Consider the following 19,774-nt stretch of genomic DNA (forward strand, 5'->3'; position numbering starts at 1 on the left):
CCTGGTTCTGTGACGTGAACCTGAACACCGGGTCACGTGGCTCGATTTAAAATGACCCCTTTAACAACACCCGAACAATTCAAATAAAGTAAAGTTACTTTAAGATGGTATTTGTCCATTTTTCCCATCTCTTCTCATATGTTGTTTTGTTTACATTTCCTACAGTAGATGATTTGTATAAATCACAGCCGAATATCTTATTAATCTCTTTCCACACATGCAGTATTGTCTAAAGTTAGAACAGTGAAAAAAACATGAGTCCAGAGTTTTTGAACAGGCGATCGTCCCTTTTTAATTTTCAGAACAATCTCGCTATGTTCTTCCGGCAAATTCCTTCCACGTTTACCAATATTATGTCTCATTTCTTCAGATATTCCCTCCTGTAACTTAATTCCCCAATCTGTATAAAGTTGAACTTACATTTGCAATAAGGCCCTGATATTATTCAGATGGAATTCTTCCAAATTTCTTTTCGCTTGAATTATAAAAGGTTTATGCTACTTAACTTAGTCTGGTCATATTTTTTCGTAAATATCTGATTTACATATAAAATCTTATTACTATAACTTTCTTCTGTTGTTAAAAAAAAAAAGAAACATTAAAAACCGAATCTCCGCTTTATAAATAAAAAAAATCATCACTACACAGTCACCACTTCTTCAAATAATTTATTACACAGACAAAAAATTTAAGGAAATGATGAATGAAATATGCAGCTATAGCGACAATAAATCACAGTGAGGAAACACGATACCCAGAAAGCAGCACTGTTAGAAAAGAAAATTTGCAACTATAAATGCTTCTTTACATTTCTTAATAACGAAAGCGTGTGAATATTCCAAAACCCCAAAAATGTGACAACAAATGTGTCTGAAATTTAGAAAAACGAATAAGACATGTTTCAAAATTCATCAAAATCATGATTTACTGGAAGATTTATGGGTAAACTCATAAAATGAGGAATCAGATTTTACCATTTTGGAAGAAAAGTAAAAAAAAAAATTCACAGCATTTTGTTTCCATCAACATTTATTATCAATTATTTACAGTTTGAAACAAAAAGGGAATCGAACCCGAGTCTGCTGGGTGAAGGACCTGTTTCCTACTATCACCACTAGAGGGAGACATTACACAGTTGGACGCTGCAGAGCTATGTCATCTTCTCGTATTTTAGAGACGTGTGGGAATTAAAACGGAGCTAAAAGAGGACCGGAGCCGATCAAGACTGTCCTCCGAGAGGTTTTACTGACAAAACCGATTTTATTCCATCAGTACATCGAGTTATATTCTCAGTTTATTTGTTGATATCAGCTCCCAATACCAGCCCCGACCACCGGGGGGGGGCCCCTCAGAGTACTGCAGCAGGTCATCGTTAGCCCGTATCTATGGTAACGGTGAAGCTGAGGATGGGAGGAAGGGTCTGAGCTGCTCGGGGTCTCACAGTGAGTAAAGCTTCAACTGCTCCTCCATCTCTCCTTCCGTCACCTCCCCGAGAGCCTCCTGGTTCTCCCTGAGGAGGAGAAAGATGGCCGCCAGCTGCTCCTGCTGCACCCTGGGAGGTGGACACACACACACACACAGTACATATTGTAACACACTCAGCTATTTACACTTCCTTCGTATAAATACTGGATCATATGAGGAGGAAATATCTCGTCAACATCTCTCAAAAATATCTTATTTTAGGTAAACCTGATCTAAGAAAGATTTTATAATCTGAGGGGCATTGTGTGTGTGTGTGTGTGTGTGTGTGTGTGTGTGTGTGTGTGTGTGTGTGTGTGTGTGTGTGTGTGTGTGTAGCAGTGAGGAAACTTGTGTTTGGAAAGTAAAGTTGCTGCTCCACCATCATCATCATCATCATCAAACTTCTTAATCAGCTTTAATCCTGAAACAGGAAACCGTTATGACTAGATCCACACCAGGATGAAGGAGCAGATGATTTCAGTATCATCATCATCATCATCATGTTCTTGGATCAACTGCGGTCTCCGGGCATCGGAGGGGGGTGGGGTTTGTGTTTGGAGTCAGAGATTGCTGGTAAATAAAGAATGGAGGCTGCGATTGTGACAAACGTCTCTTTAATGATCAGAACTGGAAAATGTGAGTGGAGCAGAGGAACAAAAACATGCAAACAGCGCCACACTTTGATTCCAAAACACACACACACACACATAAACACACACACACACACACAAACAGGCCGAGTCCAACCGCGGGGCCACAGTGGACAGGCTGGGTGAGACGTGGCCTGTGTGCCGCGTCCGAACCTCAAGACAGTTTAATGGCAAATCATCAGAGTAATCAAGAGTAAAAACACACTGCTTCTCTTCATTCAGACATTTAAAAAAAAAACACAGACGTGGGGTCGATTTCCAAACTACACATCTTCATCTTCATCCTCACTGATCAGCTGCAAGAGAAGAAGAAATGGGTTGAGAGACTGACTGACTGACTGACTGACTGACTGACTGACTGACTGACTGACTGACTGACTGACTGACTGACTGACTGACTGACTGACTGACTGACTGACACACACACACACACACACACACACACACACACACACACACACACACACACACACACACACACACACACACACACACACACACACACACACACACACACACACACACACACACACACAGGTAATTAAAAACAAACAGTGTGTGTCTGTAGGAGCTGCACAGACTCACCTGACTCTCCGTCACATTCAGGTGTTAGAGGGCAGCATGCAGGGGGAGCAGCTCCAGACCTGATCCTGATCCAGGACCAGTAGGAGGGTGTTAGGAGTTACTGTGTGCAGCAGCGGGGTTTGACCAGCAGGGGGAGACCACACACGGTTAGACACGCGGTTAGTGGGGCGGACGCAGCCGAGCGTTCAGAGAAAATGTGTTTTCAAATGTGGGTTTATGTTTTATGCGAGTGAGAAAAAAAAACTTCCACAGTCGCTGTGAGACCACGTCTTGTTGGTCCAGTTAAGAGGCATTGAGATATTCTGAGAGCACTTTTAAAAACCAACCAGTATTGTTACAGGGTTTTTTTTGTTTCCTTTTAGGAATACTCTCAACCTACAGTGACCAAACTTTCCAATGAATAACGACCTGGGTTCTGGGTTCATATGAAACGTCTATATTTGCCCAGTTCACCAAACGAGAAGCACTTGAGGAAGAATGCATGAGAGATCGGCTGCTCCAAGGTTGTCAAAATGTAATTTGCACACGCTCAAGAATTGTCGGATCCTTTTATAAAATCTCGAGCAAAGCGGAAACCGCCCATTGCTCATTGTTTGAAGGTTCCTGCTTTTGCATGTTGGGGGGGCGGACAGGGACACCAGAGTTTGGCTTTACGTCACCTCAGATAGATTCAAATTCAGTGGGAAGTCCAGGAGAAAGGGATTGGGAACCTCTGCAGTAGGAAGTTCCCTATAGACCCTGATTAAATGTAGGTTTTGGGTTAAAAAGGACTGAATGGAACAGTCTGATCTTGCCCCCCCCACCCCGACACAGACTTTCTCCATCAGTGTACTCCATCGCCTGTCATCCCTCATTGTGTCTGTCATCATTACTACGACCACTAGAGGGCCACAGAGAGCTCAGCTTGTTCAAGCCTGCTACTTCTAGTCCTGAGTTGTTATTGGTTATTAGTTCCCAGGCGTCGGGGGAGGGGGGGATCCTTACCGTCCGACTGGACTGAGACTTTTTACAGAGACGTAACGTCTGAGGTAAACTCTATCCTGCAGACACATACGGGGGGGTGGGTGGGGGGGGGGGGGGGGTGGACGTCAAGCACACAATGTGTCGCAGTCACAACAATCATTTGCCTCCTGATTCAGCATCATAAGACCTGATCTATCTCCATATGGAGCTTTTAGACGAGTCGGAGTGAAACTGACCTGCTCTGACTTGCAGCCAAAGATCGGCCACCGACCAACCGAAGATTGATCAAAGGCCGAACAATGGCTGACCCAACAACCGACCTAGGATCGACCAACGGGTTGGAGTTGGACAGGAAGCGGAGGACGTCTCAAACACCCGTGCAGGAGACAGAAGCTCAATGCAACATGCAGCGACCTCATCCCACCACGTCTCACCTCTGCTCCTCTTCGATCTCCTCCTTCGTCATCATGGCCTCGAACTTGCTTTGTTTCTTACCCGGGGTGAACATCACTTTTTCTTCAGCCGCAGCCACGTCTGAGAGACATGAGAGACAAACACTCAAAAACGTAAAAAAAACATGTCCAAAACACACACGCACGAACTATATGAATCAAATTAATTTTAGCCTAAACCTGCCATAACCTGTTTATCGTTACCGTGTAGATGACGGGTCACTGTGTCGGCAGTCTGAAGACTGGTATCCATGGTGATATGTTTTTGGACCGGACCACTCAGGGAATTAAAAACCAGCGATTTCTTTTTATTCTTTTTTAAAACAAGCTGCCTTCAGTCGTAAAACCCATAACCGTTTCCTGCCGTCTGCAGTAATGACTGTCCCTTCAGGACCCTTCATGAACTCCACTGGTGTTGTACTTCAGTTACTTTGTACTGCCGAGTGTCTATATTCTGATGGTAACATGTGGATTAGAGGAGGACCCAGGATAGGACCTTGGTGAACCCCAGGATGAATTGCCCTTGTTAACGTTCGACAGGTCATCACATCAAATGAACGTGAAACCACTTGAGTACTTCCAACATGTTGTGGTAAATTAAGATCCAGGACCACCAAGACCAGAACCTCAGAGAGGCTCACAGGTCTGACATAAAACACAGCTAACCATTGACTGCAAAGCCCACCCGCTATAGGTCTTACCATCATTCAGGATGGGCTCTGGTTCTGGTTCTGGTTCCAGCACCTCTTCAACAGGCTCATTAGATCCAGGGATCAACTCGGGTATAGACTCCTCCACTGGTGCAGGTTCAGATTTGGCCTCCTGGACCTCCTCAGGTACTATTACAGACTCAACCACAGGCTCTGGTTCAGGCTCTACCACAGGCTCTGGTTCAGGCTCTACCACAGGTTCTGGGACGGGTTCGGGTACTGGCTCTGGGACTTCAACTGGCTCTGGAATAGGCTCTGGTTCTGGAACAGCCTCTGGTTCTGGGACAGCCTCTGGTTCTGGTTCTGCAGCTACTTCTGGTACTTCAGCTGGCTGTACGACAGGTTCCGGTGCGGCTGTTGGTTCTGGTTCTTTCACGGGCTCTGGTGCAGGTTCTGGTTCTTTCACTGGTTCAGGTTCTTTCACTGGCTCAGGGACAGGTTCTGGTTCTGGCTGTGGGACAACCTGGAAGAAGCAGAACATTTGAGAACAGTTAATAGACATGACGATGCTTCATCACAGACCTCAGGGTTGTGACCGAACTGTTGATGCTTTGTTTGGAGGTGGAGGTCAAGTTTTTTTATATACATTTTAAGACTTATGATATCACGTCAGCTTCAGGAGCGTCCAAACGTCCCAGGGCAAAAGGTAAACTAGTGGTTCTATTGGAGGTCTAGAGGCCGCCTGTCTCCTGCAGCAGCTGGTGGAGGATCGGCTGCCTCCTGCCTCTGACAGCAGGACAAATAAAAGCCTCCTCATGTCCTCCGACACCTGACAGCTCCGACACGTCGGCCGCGAGCGGGTATAAATAAAAGTTCCTCTCGTAGCACCTGTCCTGCGTCCCGCTGAGCCCAGCCTGCGTCTCGTCTCCGCGGCAGCTTTTCCTTCTGAGAGGCCGGCAACGCAACCGAAGTTCAAAAGAAAAACTGGACAAAGGACCTAGAAACCTCTTTACTGTCGCCGTGACAACGACACCCGGCCAAGCGGTCACCAGTACACGCAAACGTTCAACAGCTTAGGTTGAGATGCGCCTCCTGACACACGTCTTTGGGACCGAGCATCAGTTCATTGAAACCACTGAAGCTGAAATTAGAGGGGTGCGAAAAGCTAACGTGGACATTAGTGAGACGTCCCCAACAACCTCCAGGAGGATAAACTGTGGGGAGGCGGAGCTTACGGTCCATCCCGCCCCGTGATTTGATTTGTGTCTTTTTTTGGTCCATGCCTCGTTTATGGTCCCCTCAGATTCATGATTCTAAAAATGAAGAGAGGCCCCTATAGAATACTTTAAAATGGAAAGTTTGAGGAGGAATATTTGAGGACGTTTTTAAAAATGATCAGATAAAGAAAAAAATTATCATATGAAATTGAGACATAATAAATTTGGTACAGAATACAACTAAAACATATTTTATGATTCAGAGCAGAAAAGATTTAAATATTTAAAAAGCCTAAAAAGTCATGCTATTGCATCCTGTACATTGTTGAATACTACAGAGTACTCCTGAGCATCAAGATATTTCACCGAGTACAGTCCACCACAGAGTACTTCCAAGTACTTCTGACCATTTCCGAGAACTTCCCAGTACTAACGTAATCTATTATCCAGTACTACTGTTTTCCATTATGGGGTCTTTTCCCAAAATGTCATGACAGCTGGAACTTCTCCTGAATACCAGGAACCATCACAGGAACTTGCTTCTCCTGCCGGATTCGGTCTGAATTTAGTTCTGGGGGTCATTCCTGTGGCTAAAAAAAAAGGCCCAGTTGTGTGGTAGTATTTCAAAAGGTTCATAAACTTCAGCAGGATGGTCGACAGAGCTGAACCTCTGATTGGCTGTGACTCGTGGCCGTATCGTATTTCGGGTTCCATGTTTCTTCATTTCTTTCCGTGTGTTTGCTTCATTTACATTGATCAAATGAAAAACTGGGAAATTTCTGCTGCTTGTTATGAGGACTCGTCTCTTTTCCCACTGTCGACCCAATCAACTGTTTAGGGTAGAGCTCGGAAACCTCCATGTTCACACTCAAATGTTCACTTCACTTTATAGCCTTGTTGTCATTTGGCTGGTTTTCTTCTTAACGCCCCCTCCTGAATGGGAATTGTAATGGTTGTCTCTGAGATGAGAGAGAGTGGGGGAAAGTAATCACACAAAGCTATTGTATTTCTTTTATATGAGCGTGTTCCTGATCCATGAATGTGAATAAAACTCCTGGACAGAGTGTTCTCAATACAATCAAGTAATGTTGGCGTGGAGGAAACAGGAAGTCATCAAATATGGTCTCCCGTCCGCTGAAGGGTTAAAACCAATAAAGTATAAATATATAGGTGTTGAGAACTGCAGAAGCCTGAAAGTAACTGAGTAAAGGCTTCAGCAGGATGGGCGTTTGATTTATCTTTTGGTAAATGTATCTCCGTGTAACGTGAGGCCGCGCCGCCGCCGTAAAGCTGCCACACACCGAGGACATGCCGACCCGCGTCTGGAGGACGCCACGGAAACCGGGTCGGCAACGTGAGCGCCGCCTCTGTCAGACGATGGACGCCTTCGGATCTCAGGATGCATTCGAATGTGGGGAAACTTTGCGTTTGTACGGTTTCATCACTGCAACACCAGCAGCTTCGCTTCTCTGCGGCCCAGACACGTGAGGCGAGGCTCATCTCCCTTCCTAACAACCAACAGGTGATGATACAGTGGTTAACCCTACAAAAATGTTTGAGTGGTAATCGTTATCTACTGGTTGCCATGGTGACAATGATAAACAAACAGTCAACTTCAGTTTCTCTCACTTCGGTACATCTGGATTTATAAAACATTGCTCCGTTACTTCTGTTTCCTGTTTGTGTGACACGGGAATCGAACACGGGTTCCCCCGGATGTATGTCGTGTTGACACTCTCGCCCTGCCCCCAACAGACTTTAAGCATCTTTAGACTTCCTCTCCTGCCTCGCTGCGGTCAATATTTCCTCCACCAGTAGAGCGAGACGTGGTGCGGTAGGGTGTCTATGGTCCAGGACGCTCTAGAATAATTTAAATTGAGTTTGAGCAAACCGAGTCCTTCACCGGCACGTCAGACTCTGTGAAACACAGACTCTTAGATACAGTTAGACGCGAGTCGTCTGTCCTTTGTGGTTCCAGTCCTCCTGGTCCACTAATATTCTTGGCCCTCTTAACAGCCCTGGTTCCACTGGTCTTTCTGGCCCTGTTTTCATCCAGCGGTGGGGGTCTGAACCAGGAGTGAGGTCAGACCCAATAGATAATGACTCTCCTCAAAAGGAGGAGCAGCGAGCACAGGAAGTCACCATCACCGCTGGTCCAAATCAGACCACATCAGGCCAGAGCGGATCGCAACTTTATTGGGGATTTCTTTTATCTATCTTTCCATTTTCTGAGTGAAGCGTGTGTTTCAGCTCCTGACGAGAGTCGGGATCATCAGGATGTGATGTCACAGCGAGCCGAAGGAGTCGTAAACGTTGTCAGTTTCTTTATAAGGAGACCAGTGTGCGACACGGATGTTGTGCCAACGTCAGCAGCTGCTTCAGCTCCTCTTTAGTGGCAGCAGGTCAGAGGGTTGTGGGGGGGGGGGGGGGGGGGGGGGGGGGGGGGGGGGTACGACATGTTAGAACATACATGGGGCAGCACATGCTGCACTCTGTGTGTGTGTGTGTGTGGGGAGGGGGTGTTAGCTGCAGATTCATGTCTAAACTTCCCAGCACAGCAAACAACACAGAGTGACTGATACTCATACTGAAGAAACACGGCGCTATTATATTATAAATATTAACTATAAAAATGGAAAAAAAACCTTTTGTGATTCTTATTTGAGTCTTACAGTGACAAAAAGGTTGTGGGTTTGATTCCTGACACCGTCTCATTGTTACCAACTAACAGCTCAAAGTGTCTGACACGAACTAAACATCTTTGTGAGTCCAGACAGAACTTTTCTCTCTCTTTTTTTTTTCTTTTTTCAAATCAACAACAAACGATTTGTGTGCACTAACAGACGCCCTTTGTGTATCCGTCTCTGCTCCCATGATGCACTGCAGCCAGCGGAGGCCATCCAATGCAGCTGTCGGAGAGCTCGTTATCAGACACACAACATACACAAACTGTACTGATAGCGTATTATGTCAGCGTGTGTGTGACATCACAGGAACACCAGACACACTACAAACCCGTTATGAAGCGAGACCGGTTCCAAAACACTCGTCCTGCCGAAAGGAAGTCCGAAGCCTCAGAAATGGGAAACACAGGACTACAAATATGGACCACTGACACAAACTCTCCAGAGTCTGCTTTGTGTCAAGCTTAGAGGAGAGTGACAAAGAAAAGAAGCTCAGTGCAGAAAAGATCTCCCAACTATCTAAACCTACGGCAGCTTCAATAGAAAATGGTTCAGGGTGGCCTGAACCAGCCTCCACTTTCAGCTTTATTAAATAGAAAAGTCCTAACCCTAACATTAAAAGTAGTGAAACTGATACGATGGAGCCTCTTTGTTGAGAGCTTTACAAGTTAAAACAAGAACTTTACAATCTATTCCAGATTTCCACAGAAAGCCAATGACGAGAATATTGAAGTGATGCGATCTCTCCTGCAAGTTCCCAACAAACACTTTAGGAGCAAACAATTACACCTCATCGGGGTTTAGGACAAGCTTCCAGTTTGACAGTTCTCAGAGCTGCCGGACAAGTCAGCAGAAATATCACAGGGACCACACCTCCTCCTCCTGCAGACCCATACTGTGTTTCAGACATGTGACACCGTGAACACAGGTGTAAATATAGGATTCATATATGGTACCAAATATAGCCATCGCATGTCGCCGCTGTACATTCTACAGGCTTTTTAAAAGGTCGCGGAGATGCTCGACACGTCCAACCTGCGTAACATCTTCTCCTGCAAACACCAAGCACAAAGCTGCTCTGTGTGCGTCAACCGCCACTCAACCAGATCCCGTCACCGTGACAACGGGCAGATCCAACCAATTGGCATCACAAGGAACCCAGCCTCATCGATCGCAAACAGACACCATGCAGCAAACGCAGACTGAAGAAACTTCTATTAGGCATATAGTTGACCTGTAAACCACATCTTCAGATTTGTCAATAGAACCTGTTTTACAGTCACACAGCTTCCATCCTAAAGAGCTCTTACTTCTCCTCAGTTGTGGCTTCAGCTAAAACAACATACCTGCTAGATCCAATCTCAACTTATTAGTTTAAAGCCATTTCCACTTGATTACTACATCAATGCTAAATTGGATCTTTAGTAAAATGTTATGTACCACAAGCCTTTAAGGTTGTTGTTGTTATTATACTTCTTGTTAGAAAGCTCGCCGTTGATCCAGGTGTTCTAACGAGTTACAAGCCAATATTCAACCTCCCCTTTATTTCTGAGTCGGCTGTGTGAACATTCACATGCAAATTATCTACTTGAGTCTTTTCAGTCATGTTTTAGAACTTCTCATGGCCTCAAACAAAGTACTGGTCTCCGTTCTGGTCCTGTTAGAGCTCAGCATTTGAAACTATTGATCATAACGTCCTACTGCAGAGATTGGAACATTTCATCAAGGTTGAAGGTAAAGCACTAAACTGATTTCGATCATATTTATCAGACAGGTTCCACTTTGATCACGTTAATTACGACTTTCCAGCACAGACTAAAGTTAAACATGGAGTTCCACAGGGTTCCGTGTAAAGATTTTCTTCACATTATACATGCTTTATCAGGAAACATGCCATTAACTTCCATTGTTATGCAGATGATACATAAATGTATTTGTGAAACCATATGATACTGATCAATTTGTTAATTAAACTAGAAGCCTGTCTTAAAGACATAAAAACCTGGATGAGCTGTAATTTTCGGCTCCTGAATGAAAACAGAAGTTATTATATTTGGCTCACAACATCTGAGAGACTTCATGATATCTGAAAGTCCCAGATTCCCCCAACAGAACACTTTGTTCTCAGACTGCTGCTTACTGGAGGTTCCCAGGTTTTCTAAAAGTACAATGAGAGGCAGAGCTTTCAGCTATCAGGCTCCTCTCTTGTGGAACCAGCTCACAGTTTCAGTTAAAGAGGCGGACACAGTTTTACGTTTTTCACACTTTAAAGTTCATGTCTCAAATTTAATATTTTAAAAAGTCCTTTTTAACCATTCTCCAGGCAAACTGCTATCGGTTTAGATTACCGGTGGATCTTTAGACTTATTTCACATGTCACTCTCCATACAGTTGTATTGCACCATTAGATGAAGCCACAAAAACAAAGTTTTATTGACCGATGTGAAACCCCCATGCACGGGCAGTTGACTCGCCCCCTGGTGGCAGGACGCAGAACTACAACAGCATGTTTCACCTCTTCGAATAAAGTCGGATTCTGATGAGATTACGTCAACCTGTCCTGCACAGTTTAACCATTTACCATCAATACACCAGCTGTAAGCAGCAGGAGTCCTCTGAAACTCAACGGTCAAAACATTTCCTCATAAATATTCAACATTTTATTATCTACTTCTTATCAGAAATTCCTTGAAATCAGTTTAATGTTATCGAACTGTTTATTGTTCAATACTAACAGTTAGTGCACCTGACTAATACAGTTATCAATAAAAATGTGGAGGGAACAAATATGCACAGAAAGCAAGGTGGAAGATTATTGTATCTTTTAACTGATAAAGTACAGAAATATCCTTCAACAACACCTCGTAGGTATTTTAAATTCTGTTTTAGTGGGTGTCCATGTAAAGTGTTAAAGTTTAAAATGACTCACTATGGGCTTCGAGACCTCCGGGACCTTCACAGGCGGGGCTGGGGGCTCCGTTCTGCGGGGAGCCAGAGCTCTGGACGGGGGGATCTCGTCTCCATACCCGACTTTAGGCTTCTTGTTGGCGGCGGCGGAGGAAGAGGAGGCGTCGGGCTTCTTACTGAGGAAGGAGGAGGCGAAGTAGATGGCCACCACGGTGAAGAGGAGGGCCGGCAGGAGGACGGCGGGGTCCAGGTCCATGTCGGAGCAGCAGGAGGAGCAGGACGGAGTGTGTCGGTCAGCCTGTGGTCACACACACTCTGAGCCACAGGCACATACACACACAAACACACGCACAGCCGGGGACACGCCCACTAATTGGAGGACCTACACGCATCACGCGAAGACACACACAGGAAGACGCTTATGGGAAAACACACACGCACACATACTTGGAAATACACATATTGACAGGGACACACTTACAAACACACACACAGCAACACATTTCGAAACACACACACACAACACACGTAGAAAAACACTTGGAAATACACTTACACACACGCGCGCACACACACTCCACAGGTGTTCAGGTTGAGGATTAACTATCAGACCTCATTAACCCCTTTTTACTTTAATCTTTTTAACCCACTTCTTTATCTTGTGATCCACCAACGACTTAACCATCTCCAACTACCATAACTAATAATAACTAACCCTGATTGACGTCCCAAATGAGTCTTTCTTTAGGAAAACAGCATCAAACAGAAAGCGCAGAAACATGGAAAAAAAGGTTTTATTCAACAACACAAACAAAGCCATTACAGCAGTCAGAGGCTCCTCCCACAACCCAAAGGCCCCACCCACCACCGGAAGGCACCGCCACAGGCTCCGCCCAAACGCAGGCGCTGGGCTTTTGGAGGCACTTTATTCTGAAAACTCAGAGGGACACTCGTTCACTTCCTGTCGTGTCAGAAAGTAGTGAAAAGCTTGGAGTGCACAGCTGCACCTCCTCCTCCTCACACTGCACCTCCACTCGGAGGAGACCCAAAAGCCAGAGAACCTGTTAAAGCTAAATCGTGGAAATCCTGCACCTCCTCCTCGCGGCTCCTATCTGTAGGAGCTGTGATGTCACTTCCTGTGTGAGTGTGTGTGTGTGTGTTCTGCTATTTGACAGAAAATTAAGTCTGTTAAAAGAAAAACTAATCTGTTTGTTTCTCAGAGGAACCTTGGACAGTTGCAGCAGGAGGTGTTTGTGGAGGACTCCCGCCTCCTCATGGCGAGCACAGTGATGACTGGTCTCCTCCTCCTCCTCCTCCTCCTGCTCCTGACGAGGAGCGGCGGGTCTGAGGGAGGAGGCGCGGGGTGTGGAGGTCACCGAGAGGAGCTCCTCTCCTTACTGACGCAGTCATCTTGGCCACTTGTGTCTCCGTTCGCCGACATGCCGCACGTCCGCCGCTTCTTCCTGCGGTGAGAGACGGGGTCGCCCTCGGAGCCAGAACCACCCTGCACGAAGACGAGGAGGAAGGAGAGGGGAGAGGAAAATGAGAAGAAGGAAGAAGAGGAGAGTGACAGCGGGAAACAAAGATCAAAACAACTTGCTCAAGACTGAACTTGGGAACATGTGTTTCTACAGAAGGTAAAAGGTGACTTATCTTCTGTGTGTGTGTGTGTGTGTGTGTGTGTGTGTATGTCCTGTACCTCAGAGTCAGAGTCGGAGTCCGAAGATGAGGAGGAGGAGGATGACGAAGAGTCACTGGAGCTGTCCGACGCGATGCCTGTCGACTCCTGCAGGTCCACTTTGTCTGCCAGCGCTGCCAGGTCAGGACGCTCCTGCTTCAAGACGCTGAAACACACACACACACACACACACGCACACTCAGCTTCTGGACACAATGAGTGTGTATATGTGTGTAGGTGTGTGTGGTTGCGTGTCCTCACTTCTTACCGGTACCACTTCCTGGACAGTTTGGGACGCCCGCGCACCGTTTTGTGCCACACGATGGGAAAGTTGGTGGTGCTAGCAAAGTTCTGAGTGACTGCGATGGTGGTGTCCAGGTTCAGGACCACGTGCCACCAACCACCTGCACACGCACACACACACACACAAGGTGTGATTGTTGTTGTTTACACGAGTCCGTAAGTAAAGTGTATTCGTATAGCACCTTTCCCAGATAAAGATCACAGGGTGCTTTGATGCACTAAAAAAAAAAAACCCTCATAGGTTAAGGGCTCTTTCGGCTTTACAGCGATGGTCCAAATTCAGAGAAGCTTATAGAGAGAAGAAAAAATAAGAAAAAAAAAAAATCACTACAAATGCTATTATAATACAATTAACCAAGCGTAAAGGGTAAGAGACCTGCTGGTTCATATGAAGTTGAGTCACCGTACTACCAATCCAACTTGGTCGTCTGTCTATGCGAATGTTTGTTTACGCCCATTGTTAGTGTTTATAGCGTGTTGTTCTTTGCGTGTGTGTGTTTTCATTACGAAGACAGACAACAGCATCAACTAGTGGCCCAACAGGAAAACTACATCTTTTTCAGGATTTCTGTTTTCAGAATGCAGTGTGAACACCGTTTTTCTCAAATGAAAACAATGCGTTTCCACTTGATACGCTCTGTGTGTGTGTGTGTGTGTGTGTGTGTGTGTGTGTGTGTGTGTGTGTGTGTGTGTGTGTGTGTGTGTGTGTGTGTGTGTGTGTGTGTGTGTGTGTGTGTGTGTGTGTGTGTGTGTGTGTGTGTGTGTGTGTGTGTGTGTGAGGTATAAATCCTGGAGTGGCGCCAGCAGAGCAGCTGAGGCTTTAATCCGTCCTTCGTGAGCATGTAGGTCACCTGGACTGTCTGCACACCTACCAGCTCTCTCACACACACAAACTCGTCCTCACATGTACCACAAGCACACCCAGGTGATGCTCCGCTCTCACTGGACACAGACCCTGAGGAACACCATGCACACTCACCAGGCACAAACACGGTCTCTCCAGGCCTCTGCAGGATCTCCAGGGGTCTGAACTCGGCCGGCCAGGTGGGCTGCTGCGTGCGGGGGTACACCACGTTGAACCAGGTGATGGCCTCGTCCTGCTGGTTGCCCCCTTCTTCCCGGCTCACCTTGATGAGCTCCCGTGGCGTGTTGGTGGGGAACAGGCACCACCTCTTATGGCCCTGAACCAGAGCGTTCCAGGCACTGGTACCCAGAGGGTCGATGTGGATCCCCGTTCCAGAGCGGGAAGGACCCATCACGAACCACCTGGGGAGGGGGCGGGACAGACAGAAGGAGAACATCTGTTTACTGGACTGTGGATAGGAAGTAGAGCTGCAGTTTCAGTGCAACATTCACCTCACTGACGCTGACAGGCTCCACCTGCTGCTCACACCTGGTACTACACCTGTCTGAAGCTTGGCTGGCAATAGATTGTTTTATGGTCGGACCTGTACCATTTAATAGATTTTCATAAACACACACACCTAAGTAAACAGCGGAATGACTAACCAACTAACCCACAATTATTCAACCAATCAAATAACTGGCCAAGCAACCATCTAAAGATCCACAGATAGAGGTAGTTCGTGCAGGTAAACTTGATATTCCAAGTGCGTGTGTGTGTGTGTTCATGGTTAAAGGTGCAGCTTAGATCCCTGTGGTTTTGGGGGTCTGTTTATGTGACGGTGCTTGGAGCCACTGAAAACTGAGCTTTTTGAAAATGCTCCGACTCCAGACGAAACACAACTTTTCTGAAATACTGCTTGTGCACTTCGGCCACAGTAAATAATTCTTCTGCACATGCTCAGTAGATGGACTATAATAAGAATATTTCCTTCAGAGTCTCATGACTCCCAGTACGTGTTCTCCTTGGACTTAGTAGTTTTACTTTACACTGATAATGTTGTGTGAATTGGATGTGCTGTTTACTATCTGTTAACGCGGCTTCACCTGTACGGCGGGCGTCGCTTTTCTCCGGCAAACTGGAACAGGTCGTCCCTGAAGAAGACAGGCACCTGGTAGTCCTCCAGCAGTTTGCGGCGTTTGGCATGCTCGCCATAGCTGCTGTCGAAGATGTACAGCGGACTGTCGTCCCGCGTGGACTCCAGATACTCCACGTAGTACTTCATCTTCATCTTCACCGAGTAGCCATCGTTGTCCTCCCCGCACTTGAACTTCTGGTTGCGGTATTTGCGCTTGAGGCGCTCCAAAGTCCACTTCTCGCGGCCGGGCCAGGTGTCCTGGCAGCTCTGCAGCACCACGGGTCGGTACGGCCGCTCGAAGCGCTTGATGAAGTCCTCCGGGCTGACCAGGACGCCGTCCACACGCTCCACGTTATCCTGAAACAGGAAAAGGAGAGGGTTCAACACTCGGATCCTGTTTGCTTCAGTCAGGAGAGAGACAACCTGAATGTTTCTAATAATAAACTCAGACAAAGTCAGACAATCCCGAATACTTGAAGGAAGTTCCCAGTGCAGAAACAGGAAGGACCTCCTCCTCTTACACACTGACAACCTGCTGAATCACATTTTCTAATAAGCCATTCACACTCCTGCAGGAGAAAGAACCGGATATCTGCTGGACTGAAGTCAAACAGCACAGCACCGGGTGCCAATGAGCGTGGACCGGTGGAGACATTGATTTGGGTAATGTTAGAGTCTGTACCGGCTCCACAGGGTAAACAGGATCTATACTGATGTCAAAAATTACAGAACTGGGTTCCAAAATAGGCGGATTGAGACAGTGTTTTGGACATATGTCAATGTGTACCCGGTCCAAAGTGTGTGTGTGTGTGTACCGGATCTCCGGTGTGTGTACCAGCTGAGCGGAGTGAACGAGCCCCCGGACCCGCCTCCTCCGCGGTGTACGTGACCAGCCGCACGGCCTGTTAGCCCCCACGGCTGCGGCGGGTCGTGTTTGCTCACCTTGACGGTGGCATGCGACAGGTCGAAGGCGTCATGGTATCCGTGTTTGGTCCAGTCCGCCGAGTCCTTCAGTTCCGGCCTGGCGCTGCGTTTGGCCTCTTTGATCCTCTTCTTGCTCTTGTGGTTCATTCCTCCTCCCGGCTTCGGCTCTGCTAGCTTCCAGCTAACCCGGGGCTGCCGCGCCGACGCATCCACCGGCCCCGCTCCGCTCCCACGCTATCCCCCGCTGTCCGCGGCTCCACGGACACAACCCCGCTCCGGTGGGGTGACCCAGGCGGCGGCTTCCTGCCCGGTGAACTCCGGGAAACACCGAACGGGGATAACCGGAGCGGCTAGCTAGCAGCGGCGAACACAATGCTTCTGCACGAATGACTGACACACAGAGGGCCCGCCCCTCAACGTGATATCGACAGCTCATTGGCTGCAGCGTTCACACATCCCAGACGGCAATTGGTTAGACGCAGTGCGAACCTTCCCGCTCAGACATTTCATTGGCTTGTGGAGCGTCTTTCTTGTGTTTTATACGGAAGTATTGCGACACGCTTTAAAGGGCGGCATGGCAGTCGGTGAACTTTAAACTTTTTTAAAGTTTTATTGAAGATGACGTGATGATAAGACTGTGAAAGAGTGATCCTGCGATATGGAGCAGAGCGGAGCTTACAAACTGTTCACCTTCAAAGAGGACAGGAGCCAGGAGAGCCTCACGGTGTCCATCCCAGAGGTGTGTTTCTGCTCTGTTTACAATTAATAAACTAATACACACAAATGCTCAAATACACATTATAACTTCACACACACACACACACACACACACCTGAAAATCACTGTGTGCACCCACACATACGAGACGATCATTGTACATAAACGCACACACCTGAAGCTGACTGCAGAATTAAAGCTGCAGCGGGGAACATGTTAGTAATGCCTCTCCTGGACACTAATGGGCAACAGTGAGTTAGTGTAGTTTGATATTTACTGATTGTGTGTGTATACTTGTGTTCAGGTTCTGGACCCTCAGTTCGGCATGTATGTGTGGCCTTGTGCGGTGGTGCTGGCTCAGTATGTGTGGACCCACAGAGAGAAGCTGAGGGGCTGCAAAGTGCTGGAGGTGAGAGAACTCTACATCAATGCGCCCCCTGTGGGCACGGAATGCTCTATACTGGTGACATCCAGCTCTTGTCCTGCACAGCTGCTGTTCTGCATGTTTTTTGCTCTGTTAGTTCCGCATGGATCTAATGATTCCCTGTGTGTTCAGCTGGGTGCAGGTGTGAGTCTTCCAGGTGTGGTAGCGGCTCGCTGCGGTGCTCACGTGACCCTGACAGACGGCTCTGATTGGCCGTTGTGTCTGCAGAATTGCAGACAGAGCTGTGAGGCTAACGGCCTGCGGGGGGTGGGAGTGGTAGGGCTGACATGGGGGGAGGTCTCCCCTGATCTCCTCCTGCTCCCTGAGGTGGACGTCATCCTTGGGTCAGACGTCTTCTACGAGCCTGAAGGTGGGTCAGAGGTCAATTGGATACAAAGTTGTTCCGTGTCATGAATATGGTTGTTGCTTATCTGTACAATTGTTGGATGTTGGTACTGTTAGTAGTTTCATGAAGGCATCATAAGCTCAGCACTATGTTACCATGGTGACTCATGTGGAGGACTAACTCTGAGACCTGTTTTGCGCTGCTGTTGTTTTTACAGTTGTGTATTGTGGTTCTTCTGTTTCAGATTTTGAGGATGTGCTGCTGACAGTCTCCTTCCTGCTGAGGAAAAGCCCCCACGCTGAATTCTGGACCTCCTACCAGCTGCGCAGGTTTCAGTTTCTATGCTTTGTGGTGATGTGGTGGCTGAAATATTCTCCTCCTGCAAGGGGCGCCTATTCTCAGTGGTCCACTGACTGCAGAGCTGAAGTGGTCCTGCTCTGTGTGGTTTGACGCCTCCTGCAGGTGATGAGAGGAACAGCAGCCCCATTCTCAACCTCATGATCCCATTCTTCTTCTGTGGTGTTTCAGTGCAGACTGGTCAATTGAGACATTGCTGCATCGCTGGAAGCTGTGCTGCAGCCACGTGCCGCTGTGCGAGTTTGACGCCAATGAACCTCAGCTGGCCGGCTCGAACCTGCCAGGACGTCACAGCGTGCAGATGATGGTGGTCCGTCTGAGGACGGACCACTGAAACAAGAAGTGCATCACTTCCATTTAGGCTCCTGGACATTTCTTCATCCTCCTCTTCATGAGCTGCCCAGCTCAGGAGCTCCAAATCAACCACATACATGAACACTGGAGAGACTGCCTGTGTCTTTGTCTCTATGGCAACGGTGAACATATTACAACACAGTTCTTCAGTACCTTTGGCAAAAGAGTTGATGTAGTTAGGTAACAGTTACCATGGTGACAACAATAAACATGTTGCGCATAAAAGTCTTTTACAGGCTAAACATTCAGATAGATATTCATAATGTACTACTAATAATTGGATAATGTTGGGTGAGTTTCAGTGAAACTAATTATTTTATTTTTTTATATATTTTGAGGATGAGAGGACAGCACATTTAACGGACTAGTAGGATGGGAGCAGCTTCGTGTTGTATTTCAGCTCGATCTTTGTCAGAAACATCATATGGAGATACAGAAACTGCACTCGCAGCAAACAGGTGTTTGTGAAGTTTGTATTGTTGCTGTGAATGCTGGAAATAAATGTCGCTCAGTCTGAGTAAGACTGGTTAACCAAGCATTTTTTTTTTTGTCCTTCTTTGTTTTGACAAGTCCCTACACATCCTGTAACAACCAGTGATATTTCGTGAGGTTCATCAGAGGAACCCAAGAGAAGAACTTTGTTGGGTTCAGGTTTGGGTTATATTAAGAACAATGTTAAATGTGCATCTGGTTGGTGAAAGTTTTTTTTGCATTCACAACTTGCTGTCACAAATACTGTGGTTATTCACAGTGTTCTTCATAACATACATTAAAGTATGTAAGTCAGAAAAAAGGGTACATCTTGAGTTTTTTTTAAATGGGATGTTAATGCCAAATATGTTATGTTTGTGGGCTTTCTGCCAATAAGGAATGTGGGAATGTTTGGCTTCCTTTTCCCCAACAGCAGACCTGATGTCTTTTTTGTAAATGTGGAATAAAGAATCAAATGACATTTATCCAACAGAATTTGTTCCACATCTTCAAACAGGTTGAATTCCATTGTATTTTACACGTTAGCTCAGATCCTCTCAGATCCTTTCAGATCCTGAAATATTAAAATGTTCTTCCTTTCCCTTTTTTGTAAGACAAACCAGATCATTTAGTTAATTGGATGTAT

At 46.7% G+C, this 19,774-nt stretch overlaps 3 protein-coding genes across 7 annotated transcripts; 1 reads left to right on the forward strand and 2 right to left on the reverse strand.

Annotated features, from left to right (window-relative positions):
- Nucleotides 1–650: 650 nt before the first annotated feature.
- Nucleotides 651–12,390, reverse strand: LOC308124417 (uncharacterized protein). Of its 5 annotated transcripts, none has more exons than XM_080487380.1 (5): nucleotides 12,129–12,390; nucleotides 11,595–11,870; nucleotides 4,816–5,287; nucleotides 4,097–4,196; nucleotides 651–1,552 (listed from the first exon to the last, which is right to left on the reverse strand). In XM_080487380.1, the coding sequence occupies exons 2-5, from the start codon at nucleotides 11,826–11,828 to the stop codon at nucleotides 1,438–1,440; spliced, it is 921 nt and encodes a 306-aa protein (XP_080343506.1). In that variant the 5' UTR covers nucleotides 11,829–11,870; nucleotides 12,129–12,390; the 3' UTR covers nucleotides 651–1,437. The 5 variants fall into 5 exon arrangements, 4 of the variants coding, with proteins under 4 accessions (XP_080343506.1, XP_080343505.1, XP_080343507.1 ...); XR_013936292.1 differs by lacking the exons at nucleotides 651–1,552; nucleotides 12,129–12,390 and adding exons at nucleotides 2,062–2,410; nucleotides 2,700–2,799 and having other exon boundaries at nucleotides 11,595–12,122; XM_080487381.1 differs by lacking the exons at nucleotides 651–1,552; nucleotides 12,129–12,390 and adding exons at nucleotides 2,062–2,410; nucleotides 3,684–3,739 and having other exon boundaries at nucleotides 11,595–12,122.
- jmjd6 (jumonji domain containing 6, arginine demethylase and lysine hydroxylase) lies at nucleotides 12,349–16,867 on the reverse strand. The gene is made up of 6 exons (XM_080487365.1): nucleotides 16,478–16,867; nucleotides 15,504–15,892; nucleotides 14,533–14,819; nucleotides 13,519–13,654; nucleotides 13,272–13,416; nucleotides 12,349–13,076 (listed from the first exon to the last, which is right to left on the reverse strand). The coding sequence occupies exons 1-6, from the start codon at nucleotides 16,604–16,606 to the stop codon at nucleotides 12,945–12,947; spliced, it is 1,218 nt and encodes a 405-aa protein (XP_080343491.1). The 5' UTR covers nucleotides 16,607–16,867; the 3' UTR covers nucleotides 12,349–12,944.
- On the forward strand, nucleotides 16,403–19,612 carry mettl23 (methyltransferase 23, arginine). The gene is made up of 5 exons (XM_080487384.1): nucleotides 16,403–17,198; nucleotides 17,481–17,585; nucleotides 17,733–17,970; nucleotides 18,191–18,275; nucleotides 18,475–19,612. Exons 1-5 carry the CDS (start codon nucleotides 17,118–17,120, stop codon nucleotides 18,635–18,637), a joined length of 672 nt encoding a protein of 223 aa, XP_080343510.1. The 5' UTR covers nucleotides 16,403–17,117; the 3' UTR covers nucleotides 18,638–19,612.
- Nucleotides 19,613–19,774: the final 162 nt, after the last annotated feature.

The sequence above is a fragment of the Lipophrys pholis genome, assembly GCF_963383615.2.
Source record: "Lipophrys pholis genome assembly, chromosome: 19".
NCBI classification, from domain to species: Eukaryota; Metazoa; Chordata; class Actinopteri; order Blenniiformes; family Blenniidae; genus Lipophrys; species Lipophrys pholis.